This window comes from Ambystoma mexicanum, chromosome 10 (genome assembly GCF_040938575.1).
Source record: "Ambystoma mexicanum isolate Mex_15411 chromosome 10, UKY_AmexF1_1, whole genome shotgun sequence".
Taxonomy (NCBI): domain Eukaryota; kingdom Metazoa; phylum Chordata; class Amphibia; order Caudata; family Ambystomatidae; genus Ambystoma; species Ambystoma mexicanum.
The window spans coordinates 1,236,271,179-1,236,292,579 of record NC_090932.1 but is presented as its reverse complement, the minus strand read 5'-3'; the positions used below and the strand labels follow the sequence as shown (position 1 = coordinate 1,236,292,579).

Below are 21,401 nucleotides of genomic sequence, written 5' to 3'. Positions count from 1 at the left end.
GCATCTCTTCTATGTAGGTCCGCTTGGTTCTGTGTGACTTCACCATTCTTCTTCTCCATTCAGCCGTTCTGTTTCTTCTGGGGTTTCATTGAAATGGCCATCATACTGTCTTGTATGCAGGTAAGGTTTTCCTAATGGGAACATTGCTTCCTGGATTCTCCTAGGTATTGGTTTTTTCTCTGGTAGCGCAAGTGTCTCACACTCTGGTTCCCAACATATAGGCAATGTGGGCAAAGTGGTTGAGGTGGGGGTACTTTGCTCCTTCTCTACACTGCAGAGCAATGTTAACAAGCAAGTTCACTAAGCTCTTTATCACTGCTGAAGCAGTGTAGTGGTTAAGTGTCTCACACTTGATCCTGCCAATCTCAGTTTGAATCCCGCCTTCCGTTCCGCAGGCATAGTGTAACTGAATACAAAAAAATGAATGAAGGGTGAAATTACATTTCCCAGATCTGAAATCGGTAAGGACATTTTTGTCAGATTCCAGATCCTGGAAAATTTGCACCAATCACCCGCATGGGTTATAGAAGGTCTTGTTTATATTGGCACTGGCATGTCATCTGTCCCGAAATGATTCCTTGTGATGTCTTTCCTGATTAAGTGATTTTTAGCCTCAATTTAGCCATACACGGCTTTGCTGCAGCACCCTCTTTCTCCTCCTTATCAACCAACATAATGCTATGTTGACATCCGTCCAGACCCTGCTTCCTCCTTCCTATAGCAGTGCCCCACCAGGATAAAACTCCTACCTTTAGAGTCAGGTAGCACTGACATTCCCTGCTAAAGTGCTGTGGCATTGACTGCCTGATCTGGTGTTTGTCAGAAAAATTGCGTTTATGATCGTGAATTAGTGCTTTTCAGTGCAAAATTTCAGGACGTCAGGGTTGCGTATAGATTTTAATGAAGGCATGGACTACAGCGCATGATGTTGTGCTATACATGTTGCAGACAATGTATTCATTGGTTTTTCAGATGTCATTTTAATGTGCTCTTATTTACCAAGACATTCGGCACTCTTTTCGTTATTTTAATTTATTTTCTGTATTGTAATCTAAATTCGGGGAATAACGAAACTAGTGCTGATAGACAACTTTTCAAAATGTATGTAAAATGTCAGCAATAGCCTGTTACCCTGAATCGTACAACCACGATAACAAAAGCCTTTCTGAAATGACGGCATACAAATTAGAAAATGCATGAAATGGGCATTGCAGCTGTACTGTGGTTTTGACAGTTACTGTATCCAACCCAGTGCCGTAATGTTGCATGCATGTTACAAATCCGTAAATGTTGGAACATTCGCTGTTCACATGACTAAATAACTAAGCACAGTGTGGTGCGGTTGAATGAGCATCTTCTGTTTATATGAAAACGCAGTAGATCACACATATTGGCTTTTTCACTGAATATTAGAATTAGGTGGAAATATGGTCAGGACTACTTTTAAAGACTCCTAGCTTGGTGGAGTAGTGTTACCCAGGGATGTTTCAGACTGCCTATCCGGGGGTTAAGCTCAGTAACCCTTGCGCCCACTGCGAGCCTGCAAAGGATAGCATAGTGTATATGATGCCTCACCACCATCTAAACGAACCCCGGGCACCAGGTGTGGGGGTGCCGATATACCTTGGACAAGAAGTACAGCATCCTGACATCTGTGAAAGTCAAGCAAGCAACTTCCAACTACCCAGAAAGGAGCAGGAGGTGCTTAAAACCTGAAAGACTGTCAGTTCTTTTTTGTTTCCTACCAGTTAGGAAGGCAGAGCCTAAGGGGGAAAGGGCTGAGCTGGGGGGCATTGTCCTTTGGAGCGGTTTTGGAGGGTTTATGTTCTGTTGATTTTCCACAAAGTGACCTCAGCCAAATCTCATCCTTTCGTTTTCTGTTCTACAATATAAGCCCTAGAACTATAGACCTTGCTTAGTGGCAAGTAGTCTGTTGATGCCTCGGCCCATGCAACTTAACTCTCTTAATTATCTTAAAACATGTAGTGTCCATATGTATCACTTGATGGCAACCCTTCCCTCACCCTGCTCTCCACAGGCACCGAGTCACTGGAGAACCTGCTCACCCATATTATGTATCACTCTATATACCTGTCTAATTGGTGTCCCCTCCAACACCCAAAGTATAATTCAGACATGCAGTGCTATAAATTGGGAAAAAGAAAAAAAGTATATCCAGGTTTTTTATAACACTGCATCAGAGAAGCAGTGAAAAGAACTTGGCTCTCCCGAAGATAGGCCCCAAGAGACAGCCACTACCCTGAGCCTGAGAGAGAAGCACACCATGTTTTGTTCTTGACAGTCACCATCTGTGGCAGTCGACACATCATCAGAAGTTGGAACCTAGCCAGAACAGAATAATTGAAGACAAGAAAGAACCAAATGTAAGGTGCCTCTCCCTTGTTTATTTGATTTCTGTATAGGTATGAGTGGTCTACAACCTGTAGGAGACATGAGCAAGGGAGTCTGATGCCTCACTGCATATATGTGCATACAAGGAGTACCCAGGGGGATGGTGGATGGACCCTAGTAAGGACCAAAGGAAGTTACCTCCTTATAGGAGACAACTAGCCCAGTGCCCCGGTTGAATAAGCAGACACAGTCTGGCTTCGTGTAACAAGCAGAAACCGCTTTACTTTATCAGACCAACCAAATCTTTGTCACACATAAGCCATTTTACATAACTGAGCTCCTAATTGAGGCTCCTTCAGATAATACAGGAAAGTACCAATGTTCTCAGTTTTCATTTCATCAGATTTGGTATAATTTAATTACACCTTTTCCATCTCAGGGTTTTCCTCATTGTGTCCAGTGGGCCTTTGGGACCCATTTCATTACCATTAGCTGAATAACCTTTCATACATTTAAGTGCGGGCCCCTGGAAATTGGTGCATACACTTTGGTTACCTAAATGTACACTTATTTAACACAAAACTCACTTGAGAAAGTGCACATTCACTTTTGGTAAATAAATGTTCAGATATTATGTAGGTCACATGAGGAAGTGCGCATTCACCTTTGGTAAATAAATATTCAAATATATCATGTGGGTCACGTGAGGAAGTGCGCTTTCACCTGTGGTACTAACTATTCACATGTATAATGTAGGTCACATGAGGAAGTGCACATTCACCTGTGGTTCTAAATATTCACATATATCATGTAGGTCACATGAGGAAGTGCGCATTCACCTTTGGTAAATAAATATTCAAATATATCATGTGGGCACGTGAGGAAGTGCGCTTTCACCTGTGGTACTAAATATTCACATATATCATGTAGGTCACATGAGGAAGTGCACAGTCACGTGTGGTACTAAATATTCACATATATCATGTAGGTCACATGAGGAAGTGCACAGTCACGTGTGGTACTAAATATTCACATATATCATGTAGGTCACATGAGGAAGTGCACATTCACCTGTGGTTCTAAATATTCACATATATCATGTAGGTCACATGAGGAAGTGCACATTCACCTGTGGTTCTAAATATTCACATATATCATGTAGGTCACATGAGGAAGTGCGCATTCACCTTTGGTAAATAAATATTCAAATATATCATGTGGGCACGTGAGGAAGTGCGCTTTCACCTGTGGTACTAAATATTCACATATATCATGTAGGTCACATGAGGAAGTGCACAGTCACGTGTGGTACTAAATATTCACATATATCATGTAGGTCACATGAGGAAGTGCACAGTCACGTGTGGTACTAAATATTCACATATATCATGTAGGTCACATGAGGAAGTGCACATTCACCTGTGGTTCTAAATATTCACATATATCATGTAGGTCACATGAGGAAGTGCACATTCACCTGTGGTTCTAAATATTCACATATATCATGTAGGTCACATGAGGAAGTGCGCACTCACCTTTGGTAATTAAATATTCAAATATATCATGTGGGTCACGTGAGGAAGTGCACAGTCACCTGTGGTTCTAAATATTCACATATATCATGTAGGTCACATGAGGAAGTGCGCAGTCACCTGTGGTACTAAATATTCACATATATCATGTAGGTCACTTGAGTAAGTGCGCATTCACCTTTGGTAATTAAATATTCAAATATATCATGTGGGACACCTGAGGAAGTGCGCATTCACCTTTGGTAAATAAATATTCAAATATATCATGTAGCACACATTGGGAAAGTGTGCATTCACCTTTGGTAAATAAATATTCAAATATATCTTACGCCAAGGTACCCAGTCAAGATACCGGACCATAACCTCTCCTTAGCGTTGCGTCATGGAAAGGCCCACCCTCGAGACCATCCCAGAGGGAATTATCAAGTTCTGCCCCTCCCCCCCACCCAAGAGCGGGTGAAGTGTACCAACTATGGGGTGTGTCGAATCACTGTTCCCCTCAGTGCTGTCAGATCACCAAACCCCCGGTCAATCCCAACTATACCAACTAGGGCCTAGGACGGGCCACATAAGCAACGAGAGGGGTCCTTCCCGTGTCCGGATAGGCCAAACCCCCTCTGGGGTACCACAGTGCCTTTTTTCTCAGCATCTCAAACAAAACCTGGCAAACTACTTTTTTTCTTGGAGCACAGGCCAACTCACAGGCCTCTCCGTGTCCCCGATGGGATGGGAGAGGAGGAATTTGTCCACCATCCGGGCACTCCACGGCCAACGTGCATGCCGGCAAGCGGCTCACACACAGGGCTCTGGCCCGTTCTTAGGATTTCCCTTTCCTACCTTACTCATATCTCTCTCTCTCCCTCTCCCTCCTTCTCCCTAAGATACACCCGCTCTCCTGTGCCCACAAAAGCAAGTATCCTTCCCAGTGACCACCCTCTACAGCTGGAACCCATGTTCTACTCTACCACTCCTGCACTGACATACTCCTTGAACCGGGACCCCCTCACCAGCCCATATAATGCTTGTGCCAACCCTGGTGCGAACCGCGTCAAAGGCCCCAGCCGTGGAATGCTTCTCTAATCTAGGAGCATCACTTGCATGGGAGAAATCAAACACATGTGGCAGCCTCTCTTCTGCAGGCGATGGTTCGGCTGGCCCGTTATCACGTTCCCCTTCATATGCAACAGGAGCTTGTGCAGATCACAAACCCCAGCATTGCCTGTAGGTCTGCCTCCAGAGCATTTGTAACCAGTGGCGGGTACCATGGTTGGCTAGCATTGGCTGAGGCGTCTGAACCTTTTTTGACAAGGGCTCAGTCATCGGGCATTTTAGCTCCATGTAGTAGCTCTGGCATCTGATGACCCCCTCAGGAGCAAGGACGGCTGCTCTCTACTACATAACCTGTAGAGGGCTCAGTCTAGAATCAGTCTACACGATCAGCAGGCCACACTCCCATTACTACAATGTATAACGTCATCATTAGTTTGCAATCTGTCAATGACATTTGTGTTTGAAATTGTGCACTGTGCTGTATTTTCTAGAAAATCAGGGTTCATGTCTGGCATGTTTTTACCTGCATGACTCTGAGCATGTGCTTTTAAACATAATCATACGTCCAAGCAAGTAGGTTAGTAGGCTGCCAAATTCTCTGTCTCTGCATACGGCTGCCATCATGTTTATTCATATTAAACTAAAACATATGAACTTAGATTTCTAGCATTAGGCTGAGGTTTAGGAACTTCAACTCCTTAATCTTTTCTCAAACGTGCAGCACTGTGTTCCTGTTGTGGGGATCTTTATCAGACAGTTCCATGTTGTTCGGGACCCGCAAAAGACCAGTCCTGTTATTACACTGTGTGTTGAAGCTGTACTGCTAGTAGTAGTAATTCAGGTTGGAAATTGCAGGTACCCTTTATACAGGTCATAAGGGATTCACATTTCACTCATGTTTACCTTCCTGCACGTGGCTCATGAATGTATCTAGTTTATTTAATGTCTCTGCTCTAATTGGGTTGATGTGTGTTGCAAAGGTATATAGGCATTTTTATAGAATTCATTTTGAATGGAGAAATACACCTCGTCATAGATAGCAGAAGTCTGTCTCTTCTACTTTCGATCGGAACGCCCCCACCACAATTGTTATGCTGTGTCTGAAATGCATACTTTCTTGCTGTTATCTGCAGTATCACCTATGTGAAGCGTGTATGGGCTTGTAGTCCCCACATTCTGCTGACTCCAGTGTGCTACTTGAAGGCAACACCTCATACTCTGGGGCCCTGACTTGACCCCTCCCTTCCTTGGCTGCTGTTTTGGGCTTTCCTGTTCCAAAACACATCATGGTCCCTGGGCTGGATCTTCTCAGAAGGGCTGCTGTACACGGTTCAGCTATTCCCACGCTTGTGCTGAGATCCATACCAGCAACAATGGTTGCGCTTTCATGGTCTGCCATTTCCGATTTGTCCTTGGTCACAGTGTCCGGAGGAGCACCATCACACAGATATTTGCTCTGTCACGTCTAGTGAGGTATGATACTAGAAAAAGAGGCATTGTTGTGCCGTAATAATTAGAACCGTTTTTGTAACTCTATTCACTTACATCAAGATGATATCCTGGCCAAAAATGAGCGAGCACTGCTACACTGATTTGTTTTGTTCTCAGGAATGGCACAGATAAGCATTTGAAGGCAAAGATCCTAATTCAGGTGTGTTGCCTATGGTTTCATGAAATATCAGTGGAAAGAAACTTCTTGAGTTATATTTCGTAAGACTTTTGATGGTTTGATTTCCGGTTCTTTCTGTAGTGGTCTAAAATAGAGCTGTAACCTTTATCACTAATAAAGGCTGTAGGTTTGTAGCATGTATTGTTTTGTGTTAGTCTCAAAAGTAATATCTACATTTGGACTCCCGCTTCAGTGGTCGATACCAAACATGTTGCTGTAGCCCTTTAATAGCTTAGAATGTAAGCTAGAAACTCACACGTAGGTTCTTCCTCAGGGATGTCATTTCACCAAAAAGCCTGGGGTAGTGGAAGTGACATCACATGACCCTTGAACTCTAGTGACATCACAGGAAGTGGTCATTTGACCCCACCCCGAAATGACATTTCGGGAAGTGATGGAACCCAACCTTTCACCCCACGACAAAACAGGAAGTGGCATCACATAGCATCGTTTCTGAGTACACTATGAAACATATGGCTACTATATCACTGTAAAGTGATATACATTTCATAGAAGATTGGATCACCATATGTATCGTTAATATCAGTGTGTATAGGCCCATATTACCAAATCACTGTGAATGCAAGCAGACGTCCAAGGCCAAACGAAAATGATGTGTTATTATATAGCACTTTGCTTAAATGCTTCATATAGAACAAATATACATACAATGTCAGCCTTTGTTGGTACTCATTTATCAACCTCAGCAGGATGAAAGGCTGAGTTGGCCTTGCTGGGAGTTGAACCTGCAACCTACAGATCACACACACATTTCAGCAGCCAGTGCTGAAACTGCTGAGCTATTTTACCAGCTATAGCCATCATAAAACCAGCCACTCCAGAAAGAAAGAGCCACATTCTGCTGGCCACCGCCCATGAGCCTCAAAGTAACAAAAAGAATGTACTTTTTTTAGGGGTAGCAAGAGAGACCACAGGGGTAGCAAGGGAGACACCCCGGGTCGCAGTTGCAACCCCTGGCGACCCCTAAATGACATCCATGTTCTTCCCACTCTTCTCGCATCCACCCCATCCAGTATCACTAAATGTCAAATGTAAGATTAGCTTGCCTGGTGGAATTCTCAGAGGGCTTCAAATGGGCATCATAGTTATTTTTACCCAAATTGCATAATCAACAATCACTGTCCATTAGATTTCAAAACATCTCCCTTATTTTGACAATGACATGCTGGGGTTTTGAGAACCACAGTGAAAACATTCACCTAATAATCCCTCTAAAAAACACAGACTAAAAGTACACGAGTTACAGTGCGTAACGTTTTTCCTTTTTGGGATGTGCAGAGCTGTGACCTGCTTTTACTGTCATGCTATTTCTGTATGTATTGTCTCGACGCTAATTATCGTGCTGTAGCCCAGTTCAGCAAGGCAATGTTTTAGAATATCTTGGACTAGTGAATTTGCTTGCACTATCCCCTTTCCTGTTGTGGTGGGTGCGGCTTGTCATTTTAATCACATTTGTGGGCTCTTCTTATGATAATATAACAGACCACTATAGATTAAAGATAGATCTACAAAGGTATTGCACCATGCTTGAATCCGCCCCATCGGCAGTCACCACCCTGGGATATTGACTTGTGATGTCTTACCCTTTAAAGAGGCAGAACATCCTGAAACTGAGGTGTGACAGTAGACTGCAGAATGACATGTGTGCTTTCGTTGGGAAGGGCATGTGCTTACACATTACTTTAAACCGTTTAGGTTTATTCCACTGAAGTGAAGCATGTTTTGATGGGAGAACTCCTCACCAGAAGAATTGTACTAGTTATTGTCACTCTAAATAATGTAATTGATCATCTTCCTTTCCTTGTGTTCCACACAGGCATCGAGGAATCATCTACTCGTACCATTTTTCTGTGGATCACCTTGCACGAGAAAGCATCCTTCCCATCTGCCGTTCCTCTTATGATGAAGCGATTGGGTACAACTATAACATTGGCTTGGCAGTGCCGTATGACAATGTTTAGGATGAAAGCAGCCATGTTTTTCTTTGGGTCAACGCTTTGCACGGTCCATGAGCAGATATTCTCTCAAAAAAAGCCGTTGCAGTTTGTATCTGGTGAGAGCAGATGTTGCTTGGAAGGGGTACAACTTCTCTGCTTCAAGTAACAAGACCAACATTGGAGAATGTTTGCAGTGACTTTTGGTGATATTTGAACCGTCTGAGTGTATGAAAATGTGATGGAGCTCTGGACCCTGAAATCCCCCTCTGATGGAGAGCAATTACTTCCTGAACATTCTTCAGATGGCTTAAATCATACCTCTATATTTTTTACCTTTATTTTACATTGTTGTTTGGCATATTCTGTGAATGCAAGAACATGTATTGGTTTATTTGCAAGCATTATTTGTAACTCCTGTGTGTGGAAATCGCTTGGATTTCGGTGATGATAGTGAAGAAAACTGTATGAGAACCGGAGGTGCTTGAACCACTAGAAGCTGAATGCACAGAGAGAATGAACATGCATTGGAATGCAATCACGAGTCCAGAGCTCACCACACAACCTTTCAGCCTGGAAACGTAAGACAGAAGTGTTTGGATTCCGCTGGTATACTCGAGATCATATAAAAGGGAAATGTTTGGCTTCCCTGTTTGATGGGTGACCTATTAATATTTTATAAGAGTCACTTTCCTTTCAGGATGGTCTTTAAAGAAGGAAGGTTTCCAGAAGCAAAAATAGCACCTTTCTTCGCAGTTTCGCACTATTTGTCAGAAAAACTGCAATTCCTCGTTTTCAGGGCATATCCAATATTGACACTTCCAAATGTGTGTATGTAGCCTGTGGTATTATTACAGTCTAATGGATGTCTGTATCCCAGCTCCCACTTTCCTCATCTTTTAAAATAACTCTAGGACCTGAATGGATCCGGAAATCCAGGGGCCGCCGGAGTGGCTTCAGCTTGGCTCTATCACGCCATGAGTTACACTGGCACTGGATGGAACTTTTCAATTTTTTTAAACCAATTTTGTTGTATTTTTTATGTTACCACAGATCCCAACATTCCGGCAGCAATTAACTACAAACACCCATCCAAAATGATGTAATTGCATTTTATATGCATTGTATGTATAGCATGGAAGCATGGATCTTGCCCTGTGTGTCCATGTTCACAGACTCTGTTAATTTCTCATAAAACATTCTATCCATGTACCCAGCACTGCAGTTTCTGCATAATTAGTTAGTTTAAATGTAAGAGGGGATACGATCATTTCAGTGGTGCAACCTGTGAGAATGAATAAGGCACTGTTGGCCGCTATTTATTTATTTTGGATTTGTATTGCGCCCTACAACCCATGGGCAACGAGGCGCTGTAAGAAGATGAAAGTAGGCTTGCTTCGGGATTACAGGTGAGCGGCCTCATTATGATACAATTGCTTAGTTACAGAGAATCCATAGACCCAACATAGGTTGCATTTCACGGTACAGTTCATAGTCTGAGAACAACAGAGGGCACAAAGCAACAAAGCAGGTTGGAAGGGGAGACCGTCGTACAAAAAGGCTAGTTTTTAATGCCTTACAGAAGGCTGCATAAGATTCAAACAATCTAATTTGGGCTGGGAGGGTGTTCCAATTTGTTGCTGCCATGGTTGGGAAGCTGGAGCCACCGGCTCGCACTCTCCGTGTAGGAGGGACAATGATGCGATTGGCATATGCAGTCCTGGCCGGTCTAGAGGATGTTTGTTTGATGATCCTTTGAGCTAGGTAGGGGGGGGGCTAACCCATGAAGACATTTATGTGTGAGAGCCAGTGTTTTAAAAACAATCCTTTCTTTGACAGGTAACCAGTGCATCTGCCTTCTGACACCAGAAATGCGATCCCTACATGAAATACCAGTTGCGGCCCTTAGAGCATTATTTTGAGCTAGTTGGAGTTTAGCCTGCTTCTTTTGGGACGTTCCAACAAAAAGGGCATTGCAATAGTCAAGCCAAAATCCAATGATGGCCCTTGCAATAGTGAGGCAGTTCTCTTGTGATAAGAATGGTCTAACTGCATTGATTAGTTTAGAATGATAACCTGCTGAGGACGCGATGGCATTAATCTGCCTCTCCATGGTCAGGCTAGGTTCAAGATATACGCCCAGTGTCTTGATTACTTGAGACACAGTGATTGGTATGTTGTATATTGTGAATGAGCAGTACTGCTTGTTCAATTTGCCCAGCGTAGCTGTGGATCCAATTAGCAAGAGTTCTGTTTTTTCACTGCTGAGACAGCCAGTTTTCAGCCATGCAGGATGTAATTGTGGAGTAGATGAGATTGAGGGTGTTCATGTCAGAAGGATAGTCACCCGTCAGAGGTATGAGCACCTGGGTGTCATCTGCATAATTGGAGGATTTGGAATAGGGGCCTGGTGAAGAGGTTGTAGAGAGTAGGGGCTATGAAGGAACCTTGTGGGACACCACATTTGATTGGACTGGGGTTAGCACTAGAGGAATCCGAGAACGCGTTCATCACTCTTTCTTTGAGGAAAGATGATATCCATTGGCAGGCCTTTGGGGAGAAGTTGGCCGTGGATGACAGGTGATGGCATAGTGTTTTATGATCAACCAGATCAAAAGCAGCTGGGAGGTCCAGAAGAAGGAGGATAGCCGGCTTACCTATGTCCCTCAGGTCACCGATTTGGTTTTTAAGATCAAGCAATGCCGACTCAGTGCCATGCCGTGGCCGGAAGCCAGACTGGCGCAGTCCCAGGAGTTGGTTGTCTTCCAAGAATTTCTGAACTTGCAGATAGGCTGCTTTGTCCAGAATCTTTAGCAGGAAGGGGACAGTGGTGATAGGGCTGTAGTTCCCCGGGACCAGTGGGTCAAGGGATGTTTTTTTTTTTTTTTTTTTTTAAGAAGTGGACGGACCCAGGCCTCCTTCAGTGACGTCGGGACCTGGGCAGAGCGGAAGGATGAGTTAATGAATGCTGTGATAAACGGGGCGAGGACAGGAGCACAATCCTTAATGATATGTGCTGGGCAGGCATCCCCTTTGCAGTTGGAGGGTTTGATGGCGCTCATGAGGGCAATGACTTACGATTCGCTCATGTCTGAGAATTTGAATATTGGTATATCCTTACAGGCAGATGCTGTGCGGGGTGGAGTAGGACAAGTGTCTAGAAGAGCGGATATGGCTTTTTGGTGATCTAGAATTTTGGAGTGCAGGGTGTGAAAATGGTCTAGCATGGCAGTTTGGATAGTGTTGCACCATGACCTTTCCTTTAGGAGGGTTGATGGAGGGGTTGTGGGAGTCTCTAATTCCCTGATGATAGCAAAGATTTGCTTTGTCCCAGATTGAGCATTGTTGATCCTGGTATTGAAGGATGCAGCTTTGGCCTGTGTGATGGCAACTTTATAGTCTCTAGTGATGGCCTTGAATGCTGCTTTATTTTTTTCAGTAGGGTTTTTCTTCCAAGTGGCGAGAGAGGCCCTTTTATTAGAGCGCATGAGCATTAGTTCCTGAGTGAACCATGCATTGAAATGCTTTGTTTTCTTAGCCTTTTTAAGGGTAAGAGGAGCTATGGTGTGAACTGCAAGAGTGATGACTTGATTAAAGGAGTTACCCAGGAGGGTAGGGTCATTCAGGAATGGTGGCTGGAGGGCAGGCCCTAGGAGGTGTGGGAGAAGATTCTCTTTGGTGAGCTTCTGTGAGCTTCTAGAGAGAGCAGCTGGCAGCGTGACGTTAGTTTTAGTGGGGCCAGTGGTGGTGGTGATGTCTAGTTTGATGCAGAAGTGGTCAGACCAAGGGATAGCGGATATGTCCTGGATGAGAATGGGGCAATTGTGACAAGCTACCCAGTCCAAGGTGCGTCCTTTCTCGTGGGTAGGCTTATTAATGGCTTGAGTAAATCCTAGTGTGGTCAGAGATTTTTGTAGAGCAGATGCGTGTGCATTATCTTTGTCATTCAGACCAAGATTGAGGTCACCCAGTAACACAACTTTTGAGGTTTTTGTGAGGTTGTCTGATACCATGCATCTTGGAAGTCAGTGGAAGGGCCTGGAGGACGATAGACAAGATGGAAGGCAATGGTGGAAGTGGGCGATGCCTGAAATTTGATGAGGATATAGTCAGAGTTATGGCCTAGGTCACCTTGAATTTTCCTGATGTTGAGTGTATCTCTGGCAATAGTGCCAACACCTCCACCCCTTTGGCCAACTCGATCTTGCCTAAAGATTGTGTACCCACTAGGAATGGCAAGGGAGATGGCCAGGCCAGAGGAGTCTTGTAGCCATGTCTTACAAAGAAAGAGGATGTCCAGATGGTCACTAGTGATCAAATCGTGCACATCAAGAGTGTGGGCAGGGATAGTTTGGGCGTTTACCAGTGCACATTTAATCAGGGGTGTTGTGCTACTATCAACAGGCAGGGCATCCATTGCTGGAGGGTTGGAGGGCATAGTGACAACATGTTCATTCGATATAGTAGACTTTAGGGCAGTGGGCAACATAGGATCATAACCATCATGAGCAGTTGTAAGGGTGGCAGCAGTGTCATCATTCACAGTAGACAATGGCTTCGAGGGCAACATAACATAATCAGCATGAGCAGTTGTAAGGGTGGCAGCAGTGTCATCATTCACAGTAGACAATGGCTTTGAGGGCAATATGACATCATAATCAGCATGAGCAGTTGTAAGGGTGGCAACAGTGTCATCACTCACAGTAATCAATGGTGCAGTGGGCAGTAAACCAAGGTAACCAGTGTTGTTAATTGCATGAGGGGCATCATAAGAATTAATTATATTAGGCATTGGGGAAGTGGGCATCATGGCAGCAAGGTCCATAGTCACAAAAGGCATAGAGTCATCAGCACTCATGGTAAAAGGTCTCATGGGGGGTGGCGGTAGTGCATATAAAATGCCTGATTGGGTTTGTGAGCCAGGTGACCTTTTGGTTGTTGCCCGTACCTGTTGATGCTTCCTAAAGTTAGTAGCGGTTTTGGCGACCAGCAGTGTCGCTGTGGGCTTTGCAGTGATTTTGAAGACAGCGTATTGCACAGGAGCTTTCTGAGCACAGACAGAGGGGACATGGTTGTGCGGATCAGTGGCGGGGAGCGACGGAGATTCGGCGTGCAATAGCCTGCTTGCTGCAGGAGCGCGGGAAATCGAGGCCTATGTTTGTTATGGCGGCAAAAGTCTGTTTTTGATCCACATTTGTGCTCATGACATAGGTGCATGTATATCATGCTCGATCAGTCAATGCAATGCCATCCTGGAACATGTTGCAAACATTTGTCCTGAGTACTATAAAGATGAGGGTAGACGACATTGCCCTTGCTCTGCACATGCAATAACACAGATTGGCCTCACAATGACACTGCACTGGAACCTGGTCCTGTAGAGGTGGAGTAGATCATTGTGAAGGACAAGAAAAAGAAACTAAATCCCACTCCAGTACTGAAAAATCTTTTTATGGCATCACTCAAAACCGGTTTTGAAGTGGTGGCATCATTCAACTCTCTGACAAAGCTTTGTGAGGGTAAACCAATCCCAGTCCTTGGAGTAGATGTCAAAGAAAGTCCTCTCCTGCATAACAGGAAATTCTCAGGCATTCAGTACTTGCTATTTTTCTGCAGAAAGGACAAATGGGTTGGACAAATGCCCTGAGCGAGACTTGCCTGCCCTTGGTTGTCTCCCTTGGTAAGTGGCTGCCTCCATCAATTGCGTAATTCACAGAGCTGTAGACTACCTTGGGCTATGAAATGGAAGGAATATCAAACACCTCTTTTGGGGGCAGGGGGGTCCAACGAATCCCAGTCTGGCTTGGGCACTGTTGACTATGTGGACATCAGAAGGCTTTTTTCAGATGTACACCTGCCTTTTAATGGATTTCATTTATTTTAATTGAAAGCATATGATTTCTACAACAATTAAGACCATCCAGGGCTACTATCAAGTCTGTATGTCTTTTCACTCCCAAGACCTCAAAGGTCCATACCTAGAGAATGTTAACCTTTTAAGGTGCATACTTCCAGTAGTGTGCTCAGAAGCAGCAATTGCCACAACATCAATGTTATACTAGTATGGGCAGAGTTCTTTTCTGGTAACTGCTCAGCAGAAACATTCTTGAATTCGGGACACTCTGCCCTAAAGGCCTTTTTACTAAGCAGCTTTTGGTCAGCAAACAGCTGTGGGGGAACATCCAGTTATTCTTCCCTTAATGGGTGTCGATTACACCAGAGGTTCCTGATAATGGATAATGGAAGTTGGCATCAAGAGCAAGAGTAGCCTGTTTACCACAGGCGATGGGATGGAGTCAGCTCCAGTCAAAAACGTAGACACTCCTGGGGAGTCGGGACAGATGGAGTTTCGCTTCCGCTCAGTAACGGAAGGGGAGATGGTGGACATCATTACTATATTGCTAGCTGCAGTGGAGATTAATGTCCTGCTTTCCGTCTTTGATAACCACCATAACAAAATGTCTTAATCTGTCATTTAAGGAGTGTGTTTTGCCAGAATGTATTAAGAATGCATGGATCACACCACTACTTAAAAAACAAGTCTTGATCCGCTACTTCCTGCTAATCACAAATACACCATTCTTGTAAGAAATACTTGACAGGGTGCATACTTGCTAGTCTTGGATCACCTGGAGAGTAATAACGTTTTGAACAAGTGGCAGTCGTCTTCAGGCTAGTCCATGGGAACGAGACAGCCCTGTTGGATTTGAAGTCGAACATCCTACAATCTTTTGACGGGGATCTGTTGGTATCACTTATGCTATTAGATCTGTCTGCAGCGTTCGACCTGGTGGACCATGCCCTGCTGACGGAGAGACTGCAGAAAGTGGCCGCCTATTCCAACTCATTGGCGGCCTGGGTTCAATCTTGCTTGTAAAACCCGTCAGCAAGAGACTGCTGTGGTACTGCAGCCCCAGTTAAGGTTCTGTACCGGGTTCCATAAGGAGCCTGTATTTATCCATCTCTCTTTAACATCTTTACTCTACTACTATGTCATCTGTCGGAGGACAAGGGAATCATGTTCACAAATTATGCAGATGATACACAGTGCGTAATTCCCTTTTCCAGAGTTTATCAAGAGGACTTGCAGAGCATTACTGGGGTTTACCTACTGATCGAGGTGTGGATGGTGAAGAAAGGACTCACTCTTAATGACGATAAGACTGAGCTCATGATTGCTGGTACCAGGGCCAGGCTATGCAACCTGAGTCCTGAGTATCAGCACTTCATAATCACAGGCTCTAAGATCCTGGCACAATCTAATGTTAAGACACTAGAGGTCCACCTGGATCAAACCATGAGCATGTGTTCCCTAGTCAACAGGTCTCCATGTCAACTTACCATATTAAACTACTGACACAGATTTGACCATGTTTGCCCAAGATAAACTGTATCACTGTGGCTAGAGCTATTATCTGTTCAGAAATTGATTACTATAGCAGCCTCCTGGTGGGCATTTACAAGAGCGACTTGTCTAAACTTCTGGTAATCTAGAACAGCATGATAAGAGTGGTAGAAGGGCTCGCAAGGTGAGAGCACATCCCCCAAGCCAGGAGAATGTTCCACTGGAACCCTGTGGAAGCCAGATTCACTCTGTCTGCTCACGATTACTCACAAAAGGCAACCACCCGGAGTATCTGTTGGAAAGCTTGATTAATAAACCCATACAAAGGTCATTAAGATCCAATGCCACCAATCTGCTCATTGTTCCTAGGACAAAGCTAACTATAATAAGGAGGGGTGCTTTCTTTGCCGCAGCACCCAGGGCATGGAATGCTTTGCCCCCGGACTCAAGAAGCATAGAATCCCATGGGGACTTTAAACATAGCTTGAAATCACACCTCTTTATGTGATTCTGGGTCTTTTATGTTATGACTCCATGACATGTAATGTACTCTGATTTCCTAATATTTGCATATAGGAATATTTGTGATTGTTATGTGGTTGTACTCCTATTGGGGCCCCCCCGATGCTTGACAAATAAAATTAAAATAAATTGGTTTTGACAGGGTACTATAACAAAGCATTACAAATTAATCATAGCAGGTGTTCTTGTACACAATAGTTTATTTGTCTTGGCAGGAAGGTTGTCAGTTTCTCAGGATTATTAATGCACCCCCTATAAAAAAAACAATCTTTATCAGGATTTTGTCTTCCCTCTAGTTTAGTATCCATGCTTTGCCCCCTGACTGGTACCTTCTTGGGGGGATTCTTAAGCCACTCTTCCTGAATTCTCTTCTGTCTTGGTTATAGCGCTCTTTCTGAGGTACAGTCTTCTCTTGTGCCACATTTTCCGCAGCCATAGCTTAAACTTTTTCTGTCTCCCCTCTCTCTGCTATCTGTTCGATCAGGGCTCCTGTTTTCTCTTTTACTGTCTTTCACAGGTGTCAGTCTCTTTTCTCATATTAACTGCCTGCTGCAGCTTTTTTTTCAACTCATCCCGCAGGATCTGCTGGGTTTCTTTCCCTCTGTCACCTGTTCCTACTGCTCTTACCTTCGCAAAAGGGCTATTCTTTCTTTATTGTTTTGCCCCTTACCATTTCTCAAGGGGGCTGTTCTTTGGTTCACTTTCATCTTACATCTGAATCCCTCTCCAAACCTTCCCTTTCACTTTTCTATTCTCCCTCGTTGCTCCTTACTCCTAAGTCCTCCTCTCCTCTGGTCTCTTATTTCCTCCTATTCACTTTCTTCATCCCATCCTCCCCTGCTCTTTTTCCCTCTGTAGTCATGGCATACTGTCTCTGAATCTACTTTTTCACTCCCCTTGTCCTTTCTTCCACCTGCCCTTCTCTGGTTCCTCCTCTCTTTTGGACTGCATTGTCGACCAAGCAATGTTCTTCTTGCGCCTCTTTACTCACTTCTAATTTCCCCATTAGGCTATTATCACCCCCTATTCACAGTCTCAGAATTTTCGGTTCCATGTGTTAATATCCCTGCAAAAATATCACCATACAAAAATATCGCCAGATTTTTGCAGCGATATTAAGGCATGGAACCTGCGGGGGACACCCCCTCAGCCCCTGCATTATTTTTAAAGGAGCGGGGGACACCACCGCAACCCCTGCTCCTAAAAACCCCAAAACTTATCCCACCCAAAAATATCGCCTATGGCCAATCGAGACGACCATATATACAGCGATATTTTTGGTGGGGATAATATGTAGTGATACCGAATTTTCTATGTGTCCATGCAACCGCCTCCTTTCTCTCTGCTTACCTATGCCTGCTCCAGCTTGCATTCTCTTTTTTCCCCCTTCCATCTACTTCCCGGTGGTTTCTGTGCAGCACCTTCCTTTCTCCTCTCAATCCTTTGCATTTCTTTGCTGGCCTCCTCTGTCTCACCCTTTGTCCCACTTCTCTTTGTCCCTTCTTTGCTGTACTTTCCTTCCTCATCTCTACTCTCCCCACCGCCCATTGTTTCCTTGCTTCCTCTTTCCCGATTCCACCTCTTGTATTGTAGGGCACTATTTAATTATCCCCTTTCTGTCACTGCCTGGTTCCCTTTGTCTCTGTGATCCAAAGTTTCTGCCAGTAATTCTTTCTTTCTTCGCCACTCCTTTGTTTGTTCCAGTGTTCCTCCTCTCCTACTCCTCTCGTCCTCCTTACTTCTTCCTCTAGACCCCTGTTGTCCTCTCCGCCACATTCTTGACTATCTCACTATTCCACCTTCTTTCCCATTTCATTTCAATTTCACACCCACTCATCTCATTTTAATCTTCAGGGTCCCCCTAAAATCTGCTAACCTACAACGTTATATTGGTTCACCGTATTGAAGTTTCTTTTCTGGTCTTTTGTGTCATTGCCTTTCTTGTGGTCCACCCTTCCTCTCCTAACTGGAAGACTGTTTAGGGTTCTTTGATGCCCTGACACTCTTCTGGTTCTTCGATTTAGAGGTCCGGCAGGGAACTTTGCCTGTCTGAGTAAGCTAGTCGGAGAACTGTGCTCTTGAAGATCTCCCAACTCAACTGCCGTAACCATGCTTTACTGGTGGAGATCTCAGCCCATATAGGGAAATGCTGCCACACCTCAATCCCACAGGACAACTCTGACAATTGTCCTCCGGCTTCTGTTTCCTTTTTTACTTCCCCACAAGGATTTATATATATTTGCCCACACTATGTTCGGGGGACGAACTGGGAGGAAATCGACACATGTGACTGTCATAATACCTTTTCCCAGTTCATAAAAACTGTTGCTTTGTGTGAAGGCTTCCATATTACTCATCTGAACAGTATGAACCTTCTTGTATAGCCATTGAAAGGTTGAGGTACCACAATTGGGTTCTTTCAGAAGAGGTTCTTGAAGTTATGCCCACTCATAGGCCTTTAAGTTGATTCAAACCTAGTGATGAAAGATGTTTTCCATTTGATGCACTGGATTGGGTGTCAGCTAGGTGTTGTCCCATAGGTGCTGTTGTGGAGTTTTTGGTTTTATTGGCCAGTAGCACTATTCATGTTGGCACAGTTGGATTACGTTGCTGCCATGTCTGTATTTTTTTATTTCTTCTGTTATACAGTACTTTAATGGTTTGTTACCATACTTTCCTGCAAAGCCTTAAATGTCTCTATCTTTGGACTTGCAATTGGCCTTAACATTTCTGTTGGTGGCTCCCTTTGAGCCTAAGTATTAATATCTTGTGATACTTCTCAGGCCATCTTCCTGACTGTTATCACTTCTACTCTTCATTTGAGCAAGTTAAAGGCACTTGATATGGATCCTCATTTAATGTTTCTTCCAAAGATATAGTGACCTTGGCGGTGAAACCTTCCTTTCTTCCAAAGGTTGGTTTTAAATTTCACCTGTCGCAGACGATTCCCGTTGCAGTGTTTTCCTCATTCACATCCCTTCATGATGAAATCTAGGCACCATCACCTTGAACCCAAGAAGGAACTTGTATATTAGGTATCTTGGCTTAGCGCTACAAACTATTGATTTTGCTGTCCCTAGCAAAGGACAAGGCCATTACCAAGCAAACTATTTCCATGTTTCTCTGACTTGATTTGAATGGACACATAGGCATGTCTATGAGGGGATAAGAGCACTTTGTACCATTGTACTAGGTACCAAGTGGTTACTTCCACTTGCTGGACGCCTGTCAGCCCTCTTCTTTGTGTCACTTACATTTGGACAAATATTGTGTTTTGTACTATTTTTCAAGGGAAGATGACTCTTTTGTTTAAGCAGTCTTGGAGCTGTTTCTCATTTGCGATGTCAATAACTCGTAATCTGCTGTCCACCAACCTATTTATGGTACTGTGTAGTTACAGCGCAACTGATATATATATCTTAGCTTTTGGCATCTTTCAGAAGATGAGAAATCTGTGGAAGGAATATGAAGACTACAAGAACAGATAATTTACCTTTTGCTAATGTTCTTTTGGATGGATATGATCTTCCTACAACAGGTTCCTCATCATTCTCCCACCTTACTCGTTATCTGAGATCGTGTTCTTATTATGGCAGTTCTGCCCTTCCTTTTGGTGCCTGTGGTGGTTTGCAGATCGGTTGGAATTCATCATAGGTGTACACATGATATGATATGTCCTGTCATTCATAACGCGCCTGTACACAAGTGTTTATATATATCTGCTACATTCCTTTCAGTGCCCATAGCGCTGTGATGAAGCTGGCTGGAGCCTCCAGCCTACCCTGTGGTGGCTATTTTAGATTTTCTGAATCATGGCACTGCTTAGAGCCAATTACAAAGATGGGGGAAATCTGTGGAAGGAGGATTGTATCCATTGGAAAGAACACCACTGAAGGGAAGGAATTTGTACTTCTATGGCACTACTTTAAAAGTCATCCACCCTTACAACCTTAGCTGACATTGTAAATAGGAGGTTTTACATTTTGAAGAATCCACCTCCGATATTCAGGGATTTTTTATATTGTATTCTTTTTAGAAAAACGTGGAAATTGTCCATTGCTTTTTAACGCAGTATTTTAAACTATTTTGATCCAGTGTTTATTTTGACAATATTGTGAAACAATCAGCGGTGCCACATGCATCAATTAGGCTATATATATATATATATATATATATATATATACATATATATATATATATATATATATACAGACACCATGTTTACTTTGATTGGCAATATTTTAAATTGAAAAGCACAAAGATCTGTCTGCCAGGAGCCTATCATGTGAAAATGTTAATTTAACAATGGTCAACTGTGTATTTATAATATGATGTCTCTGCCTTTATGAATGTGTGCAAAATAAAGCACATTGTCTGGAAGAAAATGTATTTTATCATAGCAATGGCATTATTACCTCACTGCGACTGGTCCATTCTGTTGTTGTCATTTTGGTGATACATTCCATTAAAAAACATGTGTAACTACCCAGGTAGAGGGACTTGCAGTACTTGCCATGGACATTTTCAATCTCAGTAGAAATGCCATGTGCTCCAATGTCTGGGGGTTTCAACAATAGGCAAAAAAGAAAATTGTGGAAGGTGGCCACAATACAATATCCATCATCTTGGCCACCTTCCGCAATTTCTTTTTTGCTTTTTGTTGAAACCCACCTCGCCGCTCCCAGACATTGGAGCACCTTGTGACTTCCACCCCATCCCTCCTTCTCCACAATGTTGCACTTTGTTTTACAACTGTTTTACAGGGACAGTACCCGATATCAACAGGTATTCCCTGCCACTCCGGATGAGAATAGTATCCTCCTGCCGCGATCTAGAAGAAGCAAATATATTCTGAACCAGGCTGGGAAAAGGGCTCCTTCTCTCTGTAGCTGTGACCAAAGATGATTTAGCTTTCACAACAAATGTAAATAAGTGGGTATCAGTTATTCTCTTTAACACAGCATTTGATCAATTAG

At 43.7% G+C, this 21,401-nt stretch overlaps 1 protein-coding gene across 2 annotated transcripts in view; it reads left to right on the top strand.

Moving 5' to 3' along the window:
* Window positions 1–20,910, top strand: part of FBXW8 (F-box and WD repeat domain containing 8) — a 1,779,087-nt gene extending 1,758,177 nt beyond the window's left edge. For both annotated transcript variants that reach the window (XM_069619213.1, XM_069619212.1), the window contains one exon: window positions 8,441–20,910. In XM_069619213.1, coding sequence (XP_069475314.1) covers window positions 8,441–8,585 — 145 coding nt within the window. In that variant the 3' untranslated portion in view covers window positions 8,586–20,910. The remainder of the gene's footprint in view (window positions 1–8,440) is intronic.
* The last annotated feature ends 491 nt before the right edge of the window (window positions 20,911–21,401 follow it).